The sequence below is a fragment of the Dendrobates tinctorius genome, unplaced genomic scaffold (assembly GCF_039654945.1).
Source record: "Dendrobates tinctorius isolate UK_male_01 unplaced genomic scaffold, ASM3965494v1 ptg000070l, whole genome shotgun sequence".
Classification (NCBI taxonomy): Eukaryota; Metazoa; Chordata; class Amphibia; order Anura; family Dendrobatidae; genus Dendrobates; species Dendrobates tinctorius.
Genome location: NW_027361738.1, coordinates 82,037,023 through 82,057,790, shown reverse-complemented (window position 1 = coordinate 82,057,790; position 20,768 = coordinate 82,037,023). Strand labels below are relative to the sequence as shown.

Genomic DNA, 20,768 nt, shown 5'->3' with positions numbered 1-20,768 from the left:
TATTTAAATGATTGGCCGCTGTGATGTAGAGAGCCTGTGCTTGGTTTTAAGTCATTCTCTGCCTATAGAGTCCCTTATAATGGCACCAGTGTGCTTGTGGAGGGTCTATCGAGACAATGTCATTTGCCTGTCCTGTTAAGAACTTGTACTGTCAGTGTGATGGACGGTTGTTGTTGTGGCATTGGAGGTAGCAAAGAGGAAGGGTTTGGGTTCTTGGATTTGAGCAGAAAAATGTTTCATCCTGTTGACTCTCTCTGGCCAAGATAAGCCACCAAAATATAACCATCCATGTTTCCTGTTGGAGGATATTGTAAAACATTGTCCTGTTGCACATCTCGGCTATAACATTAAGATCCACAAAGTCATGATGAACGTCCACTTAATTTTACAGATCCTTTTGATACAACAGGTTTCCCGATAGGTTATTTATCATTTTTAGGACTTGTTTAGACAAGCGTACAATTGGTCCATGTGCACCATAGACACGTTATAGCCAGTGCTCATGGCCGAACCATCAGTCTGGGAGGAAAAATGGCAGCATGCTCTACTTTGCATGCATTATTCTGGACTGTAAAATGAACCAATGTAAACTTTAGCTCCCACACCCTTCTGCAATGCAATGCATTACATTTTGAAGATGTGAGTGATCTAATTGTTGCAAACGTACTGCTATTGAACACCTCACAGCAACCTTGTAGTGAAGCTACATGTATTGTACCCCATTCCTTGGATCTATCTATGCACATGAGTAACTGGTTAAAAGTCAATAAAGTCACCATTATACATATTCAGAAGGAGCTAAATTTGGCTGTGTCTTCCCTGTGGAGGATGTTTTAGATGTTACTATAGGAAGGGGTTCTTTACAGTTAAAGTATGGAATATCATAATATAGCACTGAATGATGTATATTTGATCTGTGAAAGCATAAACTTTATGTACAGGCAATAGTAGACATTACAGAATAACACATGATTTAACAACTCAAACAAGGAGTGAGGTTCTTGCTCGAATGCTTACAATCTGAGGAAATGGAATAAAGCGTAAATATATTTATTATCCTGCAACAGTACTCCATGTTTTTTTTGTCTTGCTGTAATAAAAGAAAATATAAAGCAAGGTTGAACTATTTAGATCCAATTGTATTTTTGCTACATAGGTTATGTTTTACAAAGGCCATTTAAAAAAGAAAGTTACAAAGCAAATCTTAGCAATAAATAATCTACAAATTAACTACAAAAGTAAGGTCAACAGATTTATGTAAGGAAAAAATGGGGTATATCTTCCTCCATCTTATGTCTGTATTTGGATTAGTGTTGACTAATGGGTACAGTAATGGGCACCATGCACACCCCCTTCTTTGTATTTAAATAGTAATCTTTGAAAAGCATTAACGACACAACCCAAAAATCTGCAGGAGGAGCATGAAGAGATTGATGATATCCACGTAGAGGTTCAGTGCAGCAAATATATATTCCTCAGGGCTGATTGAGTAACGGTGCTTTCCACCTATGATTAACTGCGTGTCCACAACCAAGTACTGGAGAAGAAATATGTTAGACGTTATTAAAGTATGAAAATGTTTTAAACATCCACTGTAAAATTCTGTGCCTGCGTCCTCATAACATTTCCTTCCTCCAAGCTCTGCAGTTTCTTGCTATCATAATGATGCTGGATCTCACACCAATTAGAATCCAGTTTATTTCTAGTAAAACTAAGAAGCGAAAAACATATTTAACCCCTTCCACGGTGCATGAACGTATCAAGTTGGGAGCGGGTGTATGGAGTGGGCTCACGGGTTGAGCTCTCCCCATACCCAACAAATGATGACAACCAGGATCAAAAGTTGAATTAAGCAGCGCCTGTGACTGTTAACCTTGTAAATGCTGGTGTCACTCAGAAGTAGAACTCATCCCGCAAAAAAACAAGCCCTTTTATGACTTTCTGGACTGAAAACATACATTTATTACTCTTGGAATAAAGGGAGGAAAAAACAAAAACACAAAAATGGAAATTGGCCATGGTGGGAAGAGGTGAATATCACATTGTTATGAGTACCAACAGCTCTATGATAACTGTGGATTGTAAGAAAAAAGGTGTCATGGGAACATAGACGCAAGAATAACATATTTTTGTTTTTTTTATGTTGCATATTAATTGGAATTAAAAAGAGGAATTTAATTTACCATTCCAAAAATGAGTGTTCCAATACAGGCATAGACAATATTCAGCCACTGTAAAAAGAAAAAAAAAAAAAAAATCATCAGCACAAGTCAGAACGATCATAACTAGTCAGCCTTAAGTCGAGGTTGATTGGCAAATCCAAAATCATAGAAATCCTTGATGTGCAAGGAGCCAAACTAGAAGGATTAATATAGTACTTACCAGTGACCTGAAGATGGCAGCAAGTATGCCAAAAGCCAGAAGCACCGAAAGAGCAACCAGAAGACCCCCGGAGAGTATGGTGAAATCCCACTACAGATAAAGACAATATATATATATCTTGTATTACAGAATGCAGGAGTAAATCTTTCAGTGCTGTATCAGCTCAAATGCTCCCTATAAGGCTATGTGCACAAGGTGCGGATTCTTCTGAGGATCCACAGCGTTTCATGCTCTGCTGGTACATTTAGGTGCGCTGTACAGTACCATTGTTTTCAATGGTAATCTGAAAAACATGCTGCGGATTTTTCCGCGGGTTCAAATCCACAGCATGTCAATTCTTTGTGCGGATTCCTTCTCCATTGTAGAGGTGTGAAACCGCAGGGCTAAAAAGCAGGCTAATCCGCAGGTAAACCGCAGGTCTTTTGACCTGAGAATTTACCTGTTGATTTTTCCAAATCCGCGTGGAAAAATTCGCAGGCCCAACATTTACTTGTGCACATAGCCTAAAGGCTGCTCCAGTGTAAAGGAAGCTGAAAAGATCATTCCGCAGGTCTGCATATGAGCTGCATACACAAAACGGTAGAAGGATTTTTTCAGTGGAAAAATAAAAAATGCACATAGCATAGTTTATCTCTGGTATATCACACTCTGTTGCCTGTGTTATACTGTCGGAGCTGCCCATTGCTTAGCTGTATATGTAATTCTTCAATAGTGTTGTGCACATACACAGCCACCAAAAAAACCCTCTATGCATTGCTATTCCTAATTAGTGAAGGTAGGCGTAGCAAAGTGATCATCATTAAAGTTAGGACCTTTCAATATAAATTATGACTTACCTTTGTCTGAAAAGCAAAAATGGTCAGAACCAAAGTCACAAGTATGGTGGCTCCAGTGGCCCACATCACAGCATCAGCATCAAAGAACCTGGTGTCAAAGTAGAAAATCCGATAAGCAACTGCACATACAGCAATCCTCAATGCTACAAGAGTAACTGCACCTTCAATAAAGCCTTCTCTAGCGGATAGATTAGTTTAGCATAAGAATCTTTCTAACATATTGATCAACCGTGTTCAAGCATGAGTTAGACTGGTGCCATCAAAAAGGAAGATACCACATTATTTCTAGTAACAGTGAGCCAAGGAGCAAACCAGCCTGATCACCATTCAATCACCAGAAGGGTTGCAGAGTACTCTATCCTCCTGTTCAGCTCTAGACTGATGAGAGAGCATTCTATCCCTATTTATGTCTGTGATGACATCATTCAATCACCAGATTAACTATAGAGTATTCTATCCCCGCCCACTACTAGTGATGACATCATTCAAACACCAGATTAACTATAGAGCATTCTATCCCCGCCCACTACTAGTGATGTAATCATTCAATCACCAGATTAACTATAGAGCATTCTATCCCCGCCCACTACTAGTGATGTAATCATTCAATCACCAGATTAACTATAGAGCATTCTATCCCCGCCCACTAGTAGTGATGTCATCATTCAATCACCAGATTAACTATAGATTATTCTATCCCCGCCCACTACTAGTGATGACATCATTCAAACACCAGATTGGCTAGAGAGTATTCTATTCCCACCCAGTACTAGTTATGTCATCATTCGACCAGATTAACTATAGAGCATTCTATCCCCACCCACTACTAGTGATGTCATCATTCATTCACCAGATTAACAATAGAGTATTCTACCCCGCCCACTACTAGTGATGACATCATATAAACACCAGATTGGCTAGAGAGTATTCTAGCCCCACCCACTACTAGTGATGTCATCATTCAATCACCAGATTAACTATAGAATATTCTACCCCCACTAACTACTGGTGATATCATCATTCAATCAGAAGATTATAGATTATTCTATCTCCACCCACTACTAGTGATGCCATCATTCCATAACCAGATTGGCTGCAGAGTATTCTAACCCCTCCCACTTCTAGTACTGATGTAATTCCAGCCACAAACTGGCTGTAGAGTGTTCTATCCCCTACTTCAAAGCAGGATACATATAGAAAATTTACGATGTTGCTGTCCAAGCCTTTAAAAAAAATCACAAGACAAACCAGTGTCTTCTCCAAAAGGAAGAGACCGCATTCATTTTGGAGATGACTATTGTTTGGCTAAATATACTAAGTCATGTGACAAACCTTGTTACAGGGTCGGACATTCAATTACGGGCTAGCTACTTTCAATGGGAGGTACCGGTACTGTAGGGCCTGCTTTCTTCCTCATTGAGGAGAACTAATGTCCCTACCTTTTTTCCAGGAAGCATTATCTGGCCTGTAAATCTTGTCCCCACAGCGTGAAACTGTACAGTCTAACTTACCCGGAATCATATTGGACAATTTGGGAAGAGAAGACAACCTCTTGAGGAGCATTGGTGTACTTTGGATGAACACTACTCTACTATGGAAATCTGGCTAAAGAGCCACCTGACTAGCATATAAAGATGTAGGTATTTGTACTTATTAGTAATTGCCACAAATTTATGTCCCCAATACATTTGTTAAATGAAAGATAAAGTGGAGAACCTCTTTAAATTGGGCTTAGGGCAAATTTTGGGACACCAAGAAAAGTTCAAAATGGTTGAATTGAATCCAGCAAACAAGTTATTATAAGGAATTATGTATGTGAAAGAGTTGGGAAAAAAGATTTGCATGACCCTGGTTTGAGTACTGCTCCCCTCCAACTATTGGTAACATCCCCAACGCGTCTTCTGATTTCTAGACCCTGAAGCATCATTATATTACGGCACAATACACGCATGACATCATGGGGGTCTACCAATCAGGAGAGGCACTAGGGTGAGAGGAGGCTCGCAAAGTTCAGGTCCGGCGGCCACAGACTATCGAAATGGCCATTGGATCAGAATGCTTCAAATCTTTCTGTTTAACTATAATATAAGAACAACTTACGCTGCAAACGATCCTAGTAAACAGCCTTCAAATACAGTCTATAGAACAAGAGGATACAGTTACCAACACACTAAACGTACTGGGGCATCAAAGCAAAAAAATAGGAAATACATGATGTAGAATATTTCACCCACAGTTATTGATGAATTTAAAAAAATAATAAACATCTTATAAGTTGAACTTACAAAGATTCCAAGTAGTATGAAGTTTAATGGAACTCTCCGACGCGCCTGGTCACAACAGGCAAGTACCATAACCAGAATAAAGGTGGCGGGTCTGTAAGCAAAAACACATTGGTATCATCTCCAAGGAAATTAGCACAAAGCTTGATGTACCCATGGCAAACTGTGTAAACCCCATGTTCTACATGAGCTTAAGGTAGGGTAGACAATGGCCAACATACTCCTACAACCAATCCTTCCAGTTAGAATAGTACGCCAATTGAGCGATGCCCTTTTGGTGGTTAGCGGATTGTTGAATTATGAGCATATAGGCAAAATGTTTTTTTAGAAGAAGGCATAAAATGCTCCATGGAAGAGGAGAAAGAACAAAATCTCAAGGCTACACACATGAAATCTTCTGGAAATGTTGCTTGCTTGGGGTTAACGGTGTGGAAGACTTCTGCAGCCCTGGGAAGGTATGCCATTTTCCTGTTAGTCCAAAAGGTTTTTCTTTATTCAGGAGTTTCTCGGATGTTGGAGAAGGATTGCAAGTGTGTGATAAAGCCACATCTATTACTAAAAAAGTGCATAAAATCAACTGAACAGACATGGGAATAGGAAGTGTGCTACTTGATTCTGACCGAGTTCAAGAACTTGACTGGACTGCAAAGAGCCCTGACCCCTCACAACACCAAACAACATACGGTACTTGCCAACTCTTCTGGAAAAATGGAAGTCTCTTGGACACCTGCAAGAGTTTACAAATCACACAGGAACCATCGAAGCCTCCATTAGGCAATGTGCACACTGAGTTTTATGAGGAGTCTTTTGAAACAGAAGTTGAAAGGAATAACATCAAAACCTCAAAACTCCTGAAAAACTTGGAACCTCTGCTCCAAAAACTCAGGAAAAAGACACAGTGTGTACATATCTATAAACCCACCTGGGAACCAATGGAATGGAAGGTTTCTTGTGGCAATTGTACATTCAGGAGGTGAGGAATGAAAGGTTAAGGAGAAATGGGTGTGAAGAGGCAACGTTTCCAAATAGGGGCACGACAATCCTATATCTCCCGAATCATCGCCTTCAAAAATTGGAATGTATGAAAATCATTATGATAAGTTGGGACATTGACAGAGCCGAGCCTAAGCACACAAAATGAGTACCCAGCCTCACTACCACCCTTGTGGCCGAATGATCACATATATTCTGGCCTAGCTGGAGCTCAGCAGCTTACATATATTAGATACAGAATAGAGCCATACTGCTAGGGATCAAGCCTGTAAAAGCGACTAGCCCCCGGAGAGGTTCTCTCGGGGGGAAACAATATTTTGGAATTTTGTTTTACTTTTAATAAAAGGAAAGAAAATTAAGGAAAAATACCACATTTCACTTCTATGAAGCATTTAATTACCTCTGAGGTTAAAAACATGTTTAAAGAAAAAAAAACAACTTACAGAAGTGCATAGAGAAGATAAGGGTTTTCCCACGTCCAATTCCTCAGTGTTTTCCTAATGGGAAGAAAAGTCGAGTGATTATAGCGATCTCGCAATTTTTGATTTTATTTTTGATTTGCGATATAAATGACATTACTTTTATTATGCAGGTCAGTGCACGCACATTAATATCAAATCTATAATTTTTAGCAATGGTTTAATACATTTACACTATTGGTTCCACTTTCAGGTCCATTTATTTAATATTCGTGTTAATTTTCTTCTTTTTTCTTATATTTTTTTAAAACTTTTTTTTATTTTACTTTTTTTAAAGGTACCAACCAAGGCAGTCCCCAATAAGTGTATTCAGATGGGAGACTTGGGGCCATTGATAGCCCTCTGGCTGACATAGCATCCCACAGTCATGTTATAATTAGGAGTTTAATGGCCGGCACCCAGTGGACATTAACTCAATTCATTATTTTAGGGGCATCTTCACCAGAAATTAACTGGAACATAACCAATAGATAAGACATTTCTTGCTCAGATACGCTTTTAGGACTGCTTATACATATATACAACTAACTTTAAAAAGGTTGGACACTTTTTGGGACAATTTTTTTTTTTTACTTAAATGCATGTAATTGGGTCTTACAAATAATTTTTGCAATTGTAATGTACTTGCACCGTTTACCTCCTGTAGTCCCAAATAGTAAAAATAAAAATGGTCCCTCAAAGGAGAACAACTCATTTAATAAAAATCAACTTACCAAAATGTGAACATAAACACAAGTCCAAATGTTAAAACGAGCTGTATGGATAACGTGATGTAGACCTTCCGGATAAAGGCTGAAATAAGAACAAAATGCAAGTTACTGTATTATTGTACCCTTGAAATAAAGAAAAACACAGGCAATCCCAGGTTGACTAATATTAGGGTTCCTTTAGTGGCCAATAAGGGGCAGGACTACATTTCAGATCATATGTGCAGTAGTATGTACCGCACTGAATGTAATAATGTTTTCCCCTCTTACTGTAAATTATTGGTGAGGGACCTCCACTTTACAAGCCTAAGTAGTAATATATGTACTACCTTTACCCCTACCACCTTGACGTTCAGTGCACCACTAATCACTACTGCTTTAATGGGACCCTCAAGGTCTTCTTTACAGACAAGCAACCACAAACTGTAAAGTTCGGTATTTGTACCGAACACCTAGAGAGACTCTGCTTACTTTGGTAGCCCCTTAGTTCTTATTACAACCATCTTACAGCACCAAAGTGGGGGTCCCCCTTGACTTCTATGGGGTTCGGGTTCTGGTCCAATTTCGGAAAGAGTTCTCGTACCTGAACTGTGGACTAAAGTTTTGTCAAACCCGAACATCAACGGGTCCGCTCATCCCTAGTCTTCTTCACCGTAGCTCCATTCTCTTCTCCTTGATGACAAATGAGTGGGTGGGAGCAGTTGGATTTGGGGCATCTACTATTTGGGGCATCTCTTCCATGAGATAATCAGTGACAGAGGTACATGGCAGCCATTGATCAAAAATGTGCAAATTTTTTTTAGCTACATTGTGTTTGCTATCCAATCCAATCCCAGCCATAGTGGCCCCCTTACTAGTTCAATAACTTCCAAACTGCACCATCAATGAGCAATGAAGTCCAAGATAGACATTCCATTAAAAAAAGTTTCCCCATCACAGTCATCTTAGTTTGGAAGTCTTTGCAAAATAATTTGCGGCTAGTACAGGGCAAACGTAGTAATACAAGCAGTAATACATGGAGAGGCCAGTTTTTTTGGCTACCTTTCCTTAGAGATTTCATTACCTCTCCTTATAGCACGTTCTGAGAATGGGCTTGTGTCCTCCATCCCGGCCGTGTACTCAGGTGGAACTTCCACATCTGATCTGGGACCATTTTCACCGAGGAAGGAATGATGTGGCTGATCGGGTGGAGGGCAGGCGCTGTACCCCGGAGCGTTCGCCAGAGGGGGGCTTTGCTCACTATACGGTGGTGCGTTTGGCATGTAGGACTGGCTGTAAGGTGGTGCCAGTGGGGGGTAGGCCGGATTTTGAACGGCGTATACATAATTCATGGGTTGTGGGTTGTCTTTGTACTGATCACTCTTCTCCATTTTTTTTTTTGTTACGTCTGGAAAATAAGAAAAACAGTTGTCAGACAGACGCCATGTAAAAAATAAGAATAGAACAACTTGGTTGTACTCACAACCCACAGATTTGAACGGTCATGTGCAGGACACATGTCCCACCCTAGATCCACCAAGTAGCAAAATTCACACCCCCTTCCTGCCACGGCCAGTTGTTGTTTTTGTGCTTTAGTTTTTTCTTCCTCAGCTTTATATAATTGATAACTTTTTTTTAATTTTTTGTCGCCATATTAGAGCTTATTTTTTGCAGCACAAGTTTTAGATATAAATGACACCGTTCATTTTACCATATAATATGCTGGAGAACAGGAAAAAAATTCCAAGTGGGATGGAATGGAGAAAAAAAACACAATTACACTAATATTTTTGGGTTTCATTTTTCCAGTATTTGTTGTGCAGTAAAAATGACCTGGTAATATCTTTTTTCACACCAGTACAATTACGGAGATACCAAGCTTGTATAATTAAAACAAATTGGTACGCCATTTTCTCAGACTTGTAAGATTTTTATTTTTCCATCGATGGAGCGGTGGGAGGACTTGTTTATTTTGAGTGGCTGATATCTCTATTGGCATCATTTAGGGGTACATACGACATTTTGATCACTTTTCATTGGATTTTTTTAAGGAGGTGCAGTGACCGAAAAAATTAGAAATCTGGCATCTAAATTTTTTTTTTTGTTTATGGCATTTATTTAGTTTTATACTTTTATAGATTGGACTTTTATGGACACGGCAATGCCAAATATCTTTTTTTAATGTCTTTATTTTTAAAGGGGAAAACGGTGAGATTTAAACTATCTTTTTTTTTTTGAGGGGAGTCGGAAATCAGTCCTCTAAAATGTCACTGTAGGATTGAAAGTGGCATTTAAATGGTTAAACAGCAGCGATCTGAGCTTGCTCCGGTCACTACTGTTGAGTCCATGGTGTGGACTCAGCTCCTGAGCAAGCTCCATACTTGCGGCCCCCGTAATCCATACTATTACGACCTACGTTGGGACGCGGTCCACTTTGTAGGAAAATCCCACAAATGGGAGATTTAGAAGGCATGCACACTGAATTAATATAAAAGCGTTATTTCACATGGCAAACGCCATAACCCTTAGGCGCTTTTTTGCAACTTTTTTTTTCATATAAAAAATGCAAACGTGCCAGCATTCAAAATGCTACGTACATTACATACATTTTTTTTGCATTTTTTATGCATTCAATTGATATTTTTCACATGAACAAAAAACAAGGACAAAAACCCCCAGCTAAAATGCTACATGTGAACAAGCTAGCAACTAGCTGTTACCTTACATTAATATTAATGCTTATTTAAACAGCCTTAACATTTTCCAAGGCACTTTACAGATCCGAGATCACCTATATAAACAAAATCAGTCAATACAGTGCCATAAAATAATTGCCAATTCTGTGAATGTTGGGAATTATCCTGACTGCCTGGTGAAGAGCATTCCAGAAACGTGGTGCAGCTCAAGAGAAGTCTTTGACATCAGAGATTCAGGTTATGGAGAATGTTAGTCCTAGTTCATTGAACGTGTAGATGTTAACTGTTTGTTAATAGAAAAATACTGTAAGTTAGCAGATTCAACCATTCTATGTTAAAAACTAATTAACCTTACTGGTTATATTATCATTACAAAGACATAAATAAAAACTATAAATAAAAGATAATAAGATCAATGTTGTAATATCCATAAAGACATTACTGGAGAGGGGATATATCTCCCTTGAGCATATGGTATTAATTAAAACTGGGGAAGTGAAAATTTGCTAACGATTCAACCTGCATTGAAGTAGGACCTCCTGCAGTAAACCGGTAATTACAGCAGAGATCTGCTGAGAGCCAGCCACCAAGTCTAGGATTCGTATCAGAGAATGAGAAGTACAGGGGCTTTCTCTGTTCAAAGGAATTATCTCAGGCACTCTGGAGCCAGTGGTCAGTGATGAATTTTGGGATTTGCATCAAACCGATGTTTATTGGAGATATATTTTCGGCGTCGTAGCGAAGGGATGAACTTAACGCATTCACTCACATCACCATAAGGCCACCCGAACACCTCCAACTTAATATAGGTCATATGGGTGATGCCATGCCATGTTTTATCTTTATAGAAAGATAAAATTGTGAAAGGAACCATGACAATAATATCTCCTGCCTGGGACCTTCAGGGGTGAAGATATCCTAAGAGTTGGGGATCTAATAATCTTCTAAAAGCTTAGCACATCCCACAACCAGCTCACAAAGGGGAGGTATGTGGTCGTAACCTTTATTTAATAAAAATCAGAATTTGGGTTTTTGTCATTTGCCGGTTCTGGAAGACACAGTACTCTGTGGTTCTGTCGGTTGCTCTAAGGAGTTTTTCTTAGGTGTGCTTCCCTGCGCTAAGCTCTGAGCCATTTCTGTGACACAGGTTTAGTATTTTTTCTTTTGTTATCTCTTTATCGTATGTGATTGTATACACCGTATTGTTTCCATTTTGTAACATCTTTGTATATTTTTAGAAACACTGTGTTAGGACACTGCTGGTGCTCCTGCATGTGACATCTCCCAACCCCCTGCAGGAATGCCAGCGTGTGTATTTACCCATCTGCGCTCCCTCGGCATCTGTCTGCTCTTAGGACCTGCACGCGGCCCTCAGGTCTACTGGGAGTGGGCTTAGGGCACCTGCTCAATGACTCATAAAGAGGCCAATGCATGCTGCTAAAGACTTTACCAGCAAATAGCTGGGAGATGTCTTGTACATGAGGCACCCTCCCCTATTGGAAGGTGTCTTAGCAACTTAGTTAGTCTATGTTTTTCTGCAAGTTAGTTGTAAGGTCCCCGTGCTCTTGATCGAATCCACTCTGTCTGTGCCTGTCCCAGTCCACTTTGCTATTCCCATACCCAAATCCATCCTGTCTATGTCTAGTCCTGATCCTGGTCAGTCTGACCTGTTCCTGTGCCGGTAATCTACCCAGTCTAAACTTGCACCTGAGAACTTGCATCTGTGATCCTGTATTGTGGCCGTCCAGTGTTCCTGTTCCAGTCCTGTTTGGACCGTACCACTTTGCTAATCAGTTACTTGCCAGTCCTGCTTCCCTGTCCCCCGTGGTGGTCAGCTGCCAAGGCTCCATGGGTCCATAGTGGAATATCACCTGGCATGCACCTGGAAGCATATCTAACACCACCATCAGGTTCTCTAGCGAAGGTCAGGTGCATGCTTAGTTACGCCCCTCCAGGCTTTCCCCCGGCCGTGGCACAGTGGTTCCAAATCCACATGCGAAATACACTGCCTACCTTTCTGGATTAAATATATCAAATTTAATAACGCCATTCCTTTTGCTCTGTAAATCGCGCCCCTCAAGTCATATCACTCCTGTTGGGTGTCCAGTTGGCCTGTAAAAGCGATTGGTGGTGGCAGCTAGTTATTTGTGGGTTAATAGAAAGCTTGGCAACTGTTGGTGCTATTATTAGAAAATGGAAGAAACAAAAGATGTTAATTTTCCTCTGTCTGTGGCTTCATATAAGATCTCGCCTCGTGGGGTAAGAATGATTCTGAGAAAGGTCAAGAATCAACTCAGAACTACATGGGAGGACCTGGTCAATGACCTGAAGAGAGCTGGGACCACAGTCTCAAACTTTACCGTTAGTAACACACTACGCTGCCGTGGATTAAACTCTTGCAGGCATGCAATGTCCCCCTGCTCACACCAGCACATGTCCAGGCCCGTTTTAAGTTTGCCAATCACCATCTGGATCATCCAAAGAAGGCATGAGAGATGATCATGTGGTCAGATGAGACCAAAATAGAACTTTTTGGTATTAACTCCCCCTTCCATGTTTGGAGGAAGAAGAAGGGTGAATACAACCCCAAGAACAACATCCCAACCATAAAGCATGAAGCAATGGTCAGTAAGAGTATTGAAGATGGGTCGTTGATGAGTCTACCAGCATGACAATGACCCGAAACACACAGCCAGGGCTTCTAAGGAGCGGCTCCGTAAGAAGCATTTTAATGTCCTGGAGTGGCCTAGCCAGTCTTCAGACCTGAACCCAATAGAAAATCATTGGAGGGAACTGAAACTCAACCTGAAAGATGTAGAAAAGATCTGTATGGAGGATGGGGCCAAAATCCCTGCTGCAGTATGTGCAAAATTGGTCAATAACTACAGGAAACGTCTGACCTCTGTAACTGCAAACAAAGGTTTCTGGGCCAAATATTAAGTTCTGTTTTTCTATTGTATCAAATACTTATTTCATCCAATAAAATGCAAAGGGCCGGCAAAACATGGCTAATGGCCTGGTCACAGTCCGAGGAAATCTGCCGGAAGCCGGAGAAAAGGTCATGACGGGCCACAAACGACCCTAGGGTCTGCGGATCCCCATCCATGCTGTATACAGAATGAAGATGATACATTAAAAATATTTCATTTCCATAAACGGCTATATATTGTTTGCAATGTAATCATACTGGAATCATTCAAAAATACAATTATACCATCTATAATTTTTGTGTCACTGTAGATCCCACTATATTGAGCAACTATCATAAGTGACATCCACAGAGGTGTGGACGAGCCACGCTACAAAGATTTGTTTTTTTCTTATAAACTACATAATGTTGCCGATTTGTAGCCACCTATCACATAGATTTAACGCGTTGATTAGTATCACATGGCGAACAGCAAATAGCAAAAAAATGGCAACACTTAGCAAAAAAAAAAAATATATATATAGACTAATTTCCAAAATAATGGCGATAAAAAAATGACAACATGGACGGCAAAAAACAAGCCGGAATGTGGCTAAAATGATGGGAAAAAAGGATGATGTGCCGATTCTTGTAACAGAAAAAAAAAAAACAAGGAAAAAAATGCTTGCTACAAAATTACCTGGCGTTAACCCCTTCCTGACATACAGTGGGGCAAAAAAGTATTTAGTCAGTCAGCAATAGTGCAAGTTCCACCACTTAAAAAGATGAGAGGCGTCTGTAATTTACATCATAGGTAGACCTCAACTATGGGAGACAAACTGAGAAAAAAAAATCCAGAAAATCACATTGTCTGTTTTTTTTTCATTTTATTTGCATATTATGATGGAAAATAAGTATTTGGTCAGAAACAAAATTTCATCTCAATACTTTGTGATATATCCTTTGTTGGCAATGACAGAGGTCAAACGTTTTCTGTAAGTCTTCACAAGGTTGCCACACACTGTTGTTGGTATGTTGGCCCATTCCTCCATGCAGATCTCCTCTAGAGCAGTGATGTTTTTGGCTTTTCGCGTGGCAACACGGACTTTCAACTCCCTCCAAAGGTTTTCTATAGGGTTGAGATCTGGAGACTGGCTAGGCCACTCCAGGACCTTGAAATGCTTCTTACGAAGCCACTCCTTCGTTGCCCTGGCGGTGTGCTTTGGATCATTGTCATGTTGAAAGACCCAGCCACGTTTCATTTTCAATGCCCTTGCTGATGGAAGGAGGTTTGCACTCAAAATCTCACGATACATGGCCCCATTCATTCTTTCATGTACCCGGATCAGTCGTCCTGGCCCCTTTGCAGAGAAACAGCCCCAAAGCATGATGTTTCCACCACCATGCTTTACAGTAGGTATGGTGTTTGATGGATGCAACTCAGTATTCTTTTTCCTCCAAACACAACAAGTTGTGTTTCTACCAAACAGTTCCAGTTTGGTTTCATCAGACCATAGGACATTCTCCCAAAACTCCTCTGGATCATCCAAATGCTGTCTAGCAAACTTCAGACGGGCCCGGACATGTACAGGCTTAAGCAGTGGGACACGTCTGGCACTGCAGGATCTAAGTCCATGGTGGCGTAGTGTGTTACTTATGGTAGGCCTTGTTACATTGGTCCCAGCTCTCTGCAGTTCATTCACTAGGTCCCCCCGCGTGGTTCTGGGATTTTTGCACACCGTTCTTGTGATCATTCTGACCCCATGGGGTGGGATTTTGCGCGGAGCACCAGATCGAGGGAGATTATCAGTGGTCTTGTATGTCTTCCATTTTCTAATTATTGCTCCCACAGTTGATTTCTTCACTCCAAGCTGGTTGGCTATTGCAGATTCAGTCTTCCCAGCCTGGTGCAGGGCTACAATTTTGTTTCTGGTGTCCTTTGACAGCTCTTTGGTCTTCACCATAGTGGAGTTTGGAGTCAGACTGTTTGAGGGTGTGCACAGGTGTCTTTTTATACTGATAACAAGTTTAAACAGGTGCCATTACTACAGGTAATGAGTGGAGGAAAGAGGAGACTCTTAAAGAAGAAGTTACAGGTCTGTGAGAGCCAGAAATCTTGATTGCTTGTTTCTGACCAAATACTTATTTTCCACCATAATATGCAAATAAAATGAAAAAAAAAAGACAATGTGATTTTCTGGATTTTTTTTTCTCAGTTTGTCTCCCATAGTTGAGGTCTACCTATGATGTAAATTACAGACGCCTCTCATCTTTTTAAGTGGTGGAACTTGCACTATTGCTGACTGACTAAATACTTTTTTGCCCCACTGTATGTCCAATACAAGTATAACGAGCAGGCTCAGGAGGAGAGTCCGCTTCACACATGGGGGGTGGGGGGGATGGCTGCCTCTAACAGTATAAGCACATACATGCTGCTGTCAATCACTGACAGTGACATTAAAGAGTCTGTTACATTGCTCATTGGCCCCTTATGGAATTAGCATGGCACTCGCCGCCATCTTTGTACTCCTAAAAAAACTACTAAAAAGTTTAAATCATCTTTCTTTTCTTATAAAAAAAAAAAAACATATAAAGCAGCGATCAAGTTGTACCAATTTGGTACCAATAAAATCTACAGCGCTGTGCGGAAGAAAAACAAAAAAAAAACTTTGCCGTCAAATATTAAAACATTTTTAAAAAAATTCAGCAACAGAAACGATAAATTTATTTTAATTTCAGAATAAATAAAAAAAATAAAAAAAACAATAAAAAAAAGAAAAATAATGTAATTTTGACTTTGTTGAAATTTTACTGACCTGAAAAGTCATCCTGCCAGGTCATCTTTAAGGAACGAGCCCCCAAAAAGGATAATTTTGTATTTTTGTTTTTTTTTTTTTAACACATTGTCATATTTGTAGTTTTTTTTTCCTTTCTTAGTACATTATATGTTATAATGATTGAGGTCATTGAAAACTACAATTACACGTTATCTAATGTTTCAATATATATCAATTCATAAAAAAATATTACTAATTACAGTAAATAAGTCTCTTGTAAAAAAATTTTAAGAAAAATAATAGTTAATATTAATATCAGAATTGAGAATAGTAATAATAATAACAATAATAATAATAAAGATGTATTTTTGTCGCTTACTGAGATTTGCCCGGCAGGTGCCTCCTGTACGGATCCTCAGTGCCCGGCAGTGTCAGTCGTCATTGTTCGCACAGCGCTAATCACAGTCTGGGCCGGTGACAAAGTTCAGGTTTTACTGAGCGGCAGCGATGTGATTGGCGCAGAGGGATGTTTGCACAAAGCCTTGATAATGGTGTCAGAAACAGTTTCGCTGCTTTGTGAATTTCCACTCCGGTAGCAAGAAAATGCAGCAGATCACTTTATGGTGACAAGTTTATCTACGTCTGTTACTTAAATCGGAAGACAAATAAATGTTCGTAAGTCATTCATAATGATTATGCAATTGCTTAACTAACAGTTCCCTAATACACCTGGATGTCTACATGTCATGGGAAGCAGGGTGGCTCAGTGGTTAGCACTGTACGGTGGCTGAGTGGTTAGCACTGTATAGTGGCTCAGTGGTTAGCACTGTATAGTGGCTCAGTGGTTAGCGCTGTACGGTGGCTGCGTGGCTAGCACTGTATAGTGGCTCAGTGATTAGCACTGTATAGTGGCTCAGTGGTTAGCGCTGTACGGTGGCTGAGTGGCTAGCACTGTATGGTGGCTTAGTGGTTAGCACTGTATAGTGGCTCAGTGGTAACACTGCAGCCTTGCAGTGCTGGAGTCCTGGGCTCAAATCCCACTAAGGACAACATCTCCAAGGAGTTTGTATGTTCTCCCCGTGTTTGCGTGGGTTTCCTCCGGGTTCTCCGTTTTCCTCCCACACTCCAAAGACATACTGATAAGGAATGTAGATTGTGAGCCCCAATGAGGACAGTGATGATAATGTCTGGGGAATTAATGGCGCCATATAAGCGAGTAAAATAAAATATATAAATTACTAGACGGGTTGGCAAATCTCCGAGCACGTGCTGAAGCTTGCGAAACCCAGTGGAGAGCGGTGCTCCTGGAAGGTTTCTTGTGCTTGGTGTTGTAGTCAACCAGATCGATTCAAGGGTGTTTTAGGCCTTAGAGGAGGTAGTAAATGTTTCTAGGATGGGGTTTATAGGTCCTGATCTCGCCCGCATAGGTCAGTGTATGAGACGCTCCCTCTAACCTATAAACCCTGGTGTCCATACTCTCAGTCAGGGGGCATGGAGAACATGTGGAAGAGGCATGAAGAAATATTTGTGGCCAGAAAAGAGAGTGTGACTACAGGAAAAAAAATTTTTGCTGCTCATCCTGAACAGTTGAATATGAAATCCCATGGAGTCTTATGGGTCATTGAGTCACATTACCATTGGGATTTGCCAATACACAATTGTTATCATGATTACTCCATGGTTTCAACACTAAGCAGCGGAGCGGCCGTTACCCAATGTCATCTAAGCCACGACCCGGAACATTCTCCTAATAAGATGAGGGGGAAATCCAGGGAAAAAATCATACATGATTACTTCGTCTAATCAAATTATTATATCAATCAGATACTGATATATTTATTTTTTACATTTCTAAGTGTAGATTCTTTTACGTATATGATTTTTTGGGGGGCACTTATTTTGTCTGGGGTGAGCTGTGATATCAGTTATTGTGAATGGTGAATTCTGTGTTATCTACTGTATATAGAGGTGTTATCAGTCATTGTTCAGGAGGAGGAGGGGAGCTGTGACATCACCTATTGTGAATGGTGGATTCTGTGTTATCTACTGTATATAGAGGTGTTATCAGTCATTGTTCAGGAGGAGGAGGTGAGCTGTGACATCACCTATTGTGGATGATGGATCCTGTATTATCTACTGTATATAGAGGTGTTATCAGTCATTGTACAGGAGGAGGAGGTGAGCTGTGACATCACCTATTGTGGATGGTGGATCCTGTGTTATCTACTGTATATAGAGGTGTTATCAGTCATTGTATAGGAGAAGGAGGTGAGCTGTGACATCACCTATTGTGGATGGTGGATCCTGCATTATCTACTGTATATAGAGGATTTGTCAGTCATTGTACAGGAGGAAGAGGTGAGCTGTGACATCACCTATTGTGAACGGTGGATCCTGTGTTATCTACTGTATATACAGGTGTTATCAGTCATTGTACAGGATGAGGAGGTGAGCTGTGATATCACCTATTGTGAATCTGTCAGGTCAGCAGTCTTCCCCATGATTGTGAAGCCTACTGAAACAGACTAAGGGACCTTTATAAATGCTTAGAAGCCTTTGCAGGTGTTTATTGTTAATTATTCTAATTTACTGAGAAATTGACTTTTGGGTTGTCATTGGCTGTAAGCCATAATCATCAACATTAACAGAAATAAACACGTGAAATAGATCACTCTGTGTGTAATGACTCTATAGAATATAGCAGATTCACTTTTTGTATTGAAGAACTGAAACAAATGAACTTTTTGATGATATTCTAATTTTGTGAGATGCACCTGTATTGTCTTGTATTGGTGACCTGTGTTCATGCGTCTGTGGTGGAGGCAAAACTGAACTTTGGGATCCTGAAAAATGCCCCCAAAAAACGCACCAAAACATGCGTGTTTGACGCTGCTTCTTTTCTGCCAAGAGTGCAGGTTTTGCTGCAGAGAAAAAAAAAGCAGCAGAGAAAAAAAAGCAGCAGAAATGCCTAGTGTGATCTTAGCCGTAATGGTCCCATAGAGGACGCCCTTTGAACTTTGCTCCCTCCTGGATTTTATAATCATAATAAACAAATTAATTTCTTCTTATTTGCATTACACACAGGAGAACAGATGAAAGCCGAGTACAAGAGGGTATGCAAAATCCTCCAGAAAACTCTGGCTATTTTCATCCAATTTTTATACATATTGTCATCCGTGTACATTTTTTTACGTCCGTGTGACGTGTTCTGTATGGGATCTAATGTTTTTTGACGCACCCATAAACTTAAATAGGTGAGACTCAGAAGGGACTAGTGCATAGGCCACGTTCACACGTTCAGTATTTGTAAGACAAAACCATATGTTTCCTCTGATTGTTCCACTCCTGGTTTTGGCTTACAAATACTGATGTAAAATACTGACCCAATACTGAACGTGTGAACGTCGGCGTATTAAAATCCTGGACAGGTTCCCAGAAAGCCCTTTACAGCTAAGTCCACACAACATCTTTTTCAGGCGGATTCCAGAATTAATCTGATAAAGCGCCGCAAAACCGCTGCAGAAAATGAACATAATGCGCAGCAATGTAAAAACGACACTGCTGTGCACAGGTTCAGTTTTTCTGTTACTTCTTCAAAGGGTAGGTGCCCACGATCCGGAGTTGCTGCGGGTTGGACGCTGTATACTTGCGCAGCGTCAAATCTGCTGTGTCCAGCTGTTACTGTATAGTGGATCGGATTAATAGAAATCCCATGCTCACTATGCGTGCACAGACGCCCGCGGCTCACCCGCGGTGACGGACATCTGGCGCGTCTTTCCAGACCGCAGCGTGTCTATTTATCTTACGGAGTCTCAAGTCTCCACATGAGAAATTTCACCCATCCAATGTATCGGCGCAGCGATTCCGCACGGTTCAGTGAAAACATACGGATGATCCACCTGCGTTCAATAGCCGGCAGCGCATTGGACACAGCGGACATGCTTCAAAGCGTTGCCCATTACTGACCGTGTGCACCCGGCCTAACAGTTTCAGGGTTAGGAAACCGTAAAGTGGTTATATGAAGCAGCATGTTCAGTCTCCGAACAACTTCCGCCAGGAAGCTGCTCGTTAGTTATACAGAAGAAAGTCGCTGAGATAACAAAATGACGCCGAGACTGCCAGCAAAGCCATTTCAGGAAAAAAGTCTGCCTGCTTTGAATAGAAGCGACTTCAATCTAGAAAAATCTCATTGAGTTTGCTATTGTCTTAAGATAAGATAAGATAATCCTTTAATTGTCCCACCATGGGGAAATTCAGAGCATTACAGCAACAAGGCAGGAACAAGTACAGATACAGATGCATAAAGGCATTACATTGACAGTAGGTAGGTACATATACGAAAAAAAAAAAAAAAATGTAACCGGACTGTCACAACTTTGGATCTATCTATCAGCAATAATAAAGGATTTTGGGGATATGTCAAAAGTAAAAGAAAAGTCAAAGATGCTATAGGATTTTTACAGGATGAAAATGATGAAATGGTAAGACAGGATGTTGAGAAGGCTGAACTTTTAAATTCCTATTTTGCATCTGTTTTCTCTCAGAAAGGAAATGCAACATCAACTGTTATTCACTGTCCTATTAAGGGAATAGAAGAATCCAGGATATCTATAAACAGAAAGATAGTGAGGAAACACTTAGCTAACCTAAATGAATTCAAGTCTCCAGGTCCAGATGAATTACACCCCAGAGTACTGAAGGAGATAGCAGAAGAAATTTTTGAACCCCT

General features: G+C 40.4%; 1 protein-coding gene across 1 annotated transcript; it reads right to left on the bottom strand.

The window, feature by feature from the left end:
* Positions 1–1,034: 1,034 nt before the first annotated feature.
* On the bottom strand, positions 1,035–16,559 carry LOC141095740 (protein lifeguard 1-like). The gene is made up of 10 exons (XM_073582025.1): positions 16,419–16,559; positions 8,743–9,066; positions 7,686–7,764; positions 6,937–6,990; positions 5,504–5,594; positions 5,319–5,356; positions 3,219–3,306; positions 2,383–2,472; positions 2,184–2,231; positions 1,035–1,537 (listed from the first exon to the last, which is right to left on the bottom strand). Exons 2-10 carry the CDS (start codon positions 9,047–9,049, stop codon positions 1,388–1,390), a joined length of 945 nt encoding a protein of 314 aa, XP_073438126.1. The 5' UTR covers positions 9,050–9,066; positions 16,419–16,559; the 3' UTR covers positions 1,035–1,387.
* Between the last annotated feature and the right edge of the window lie 4,209 nt (positions 16,560–20,768).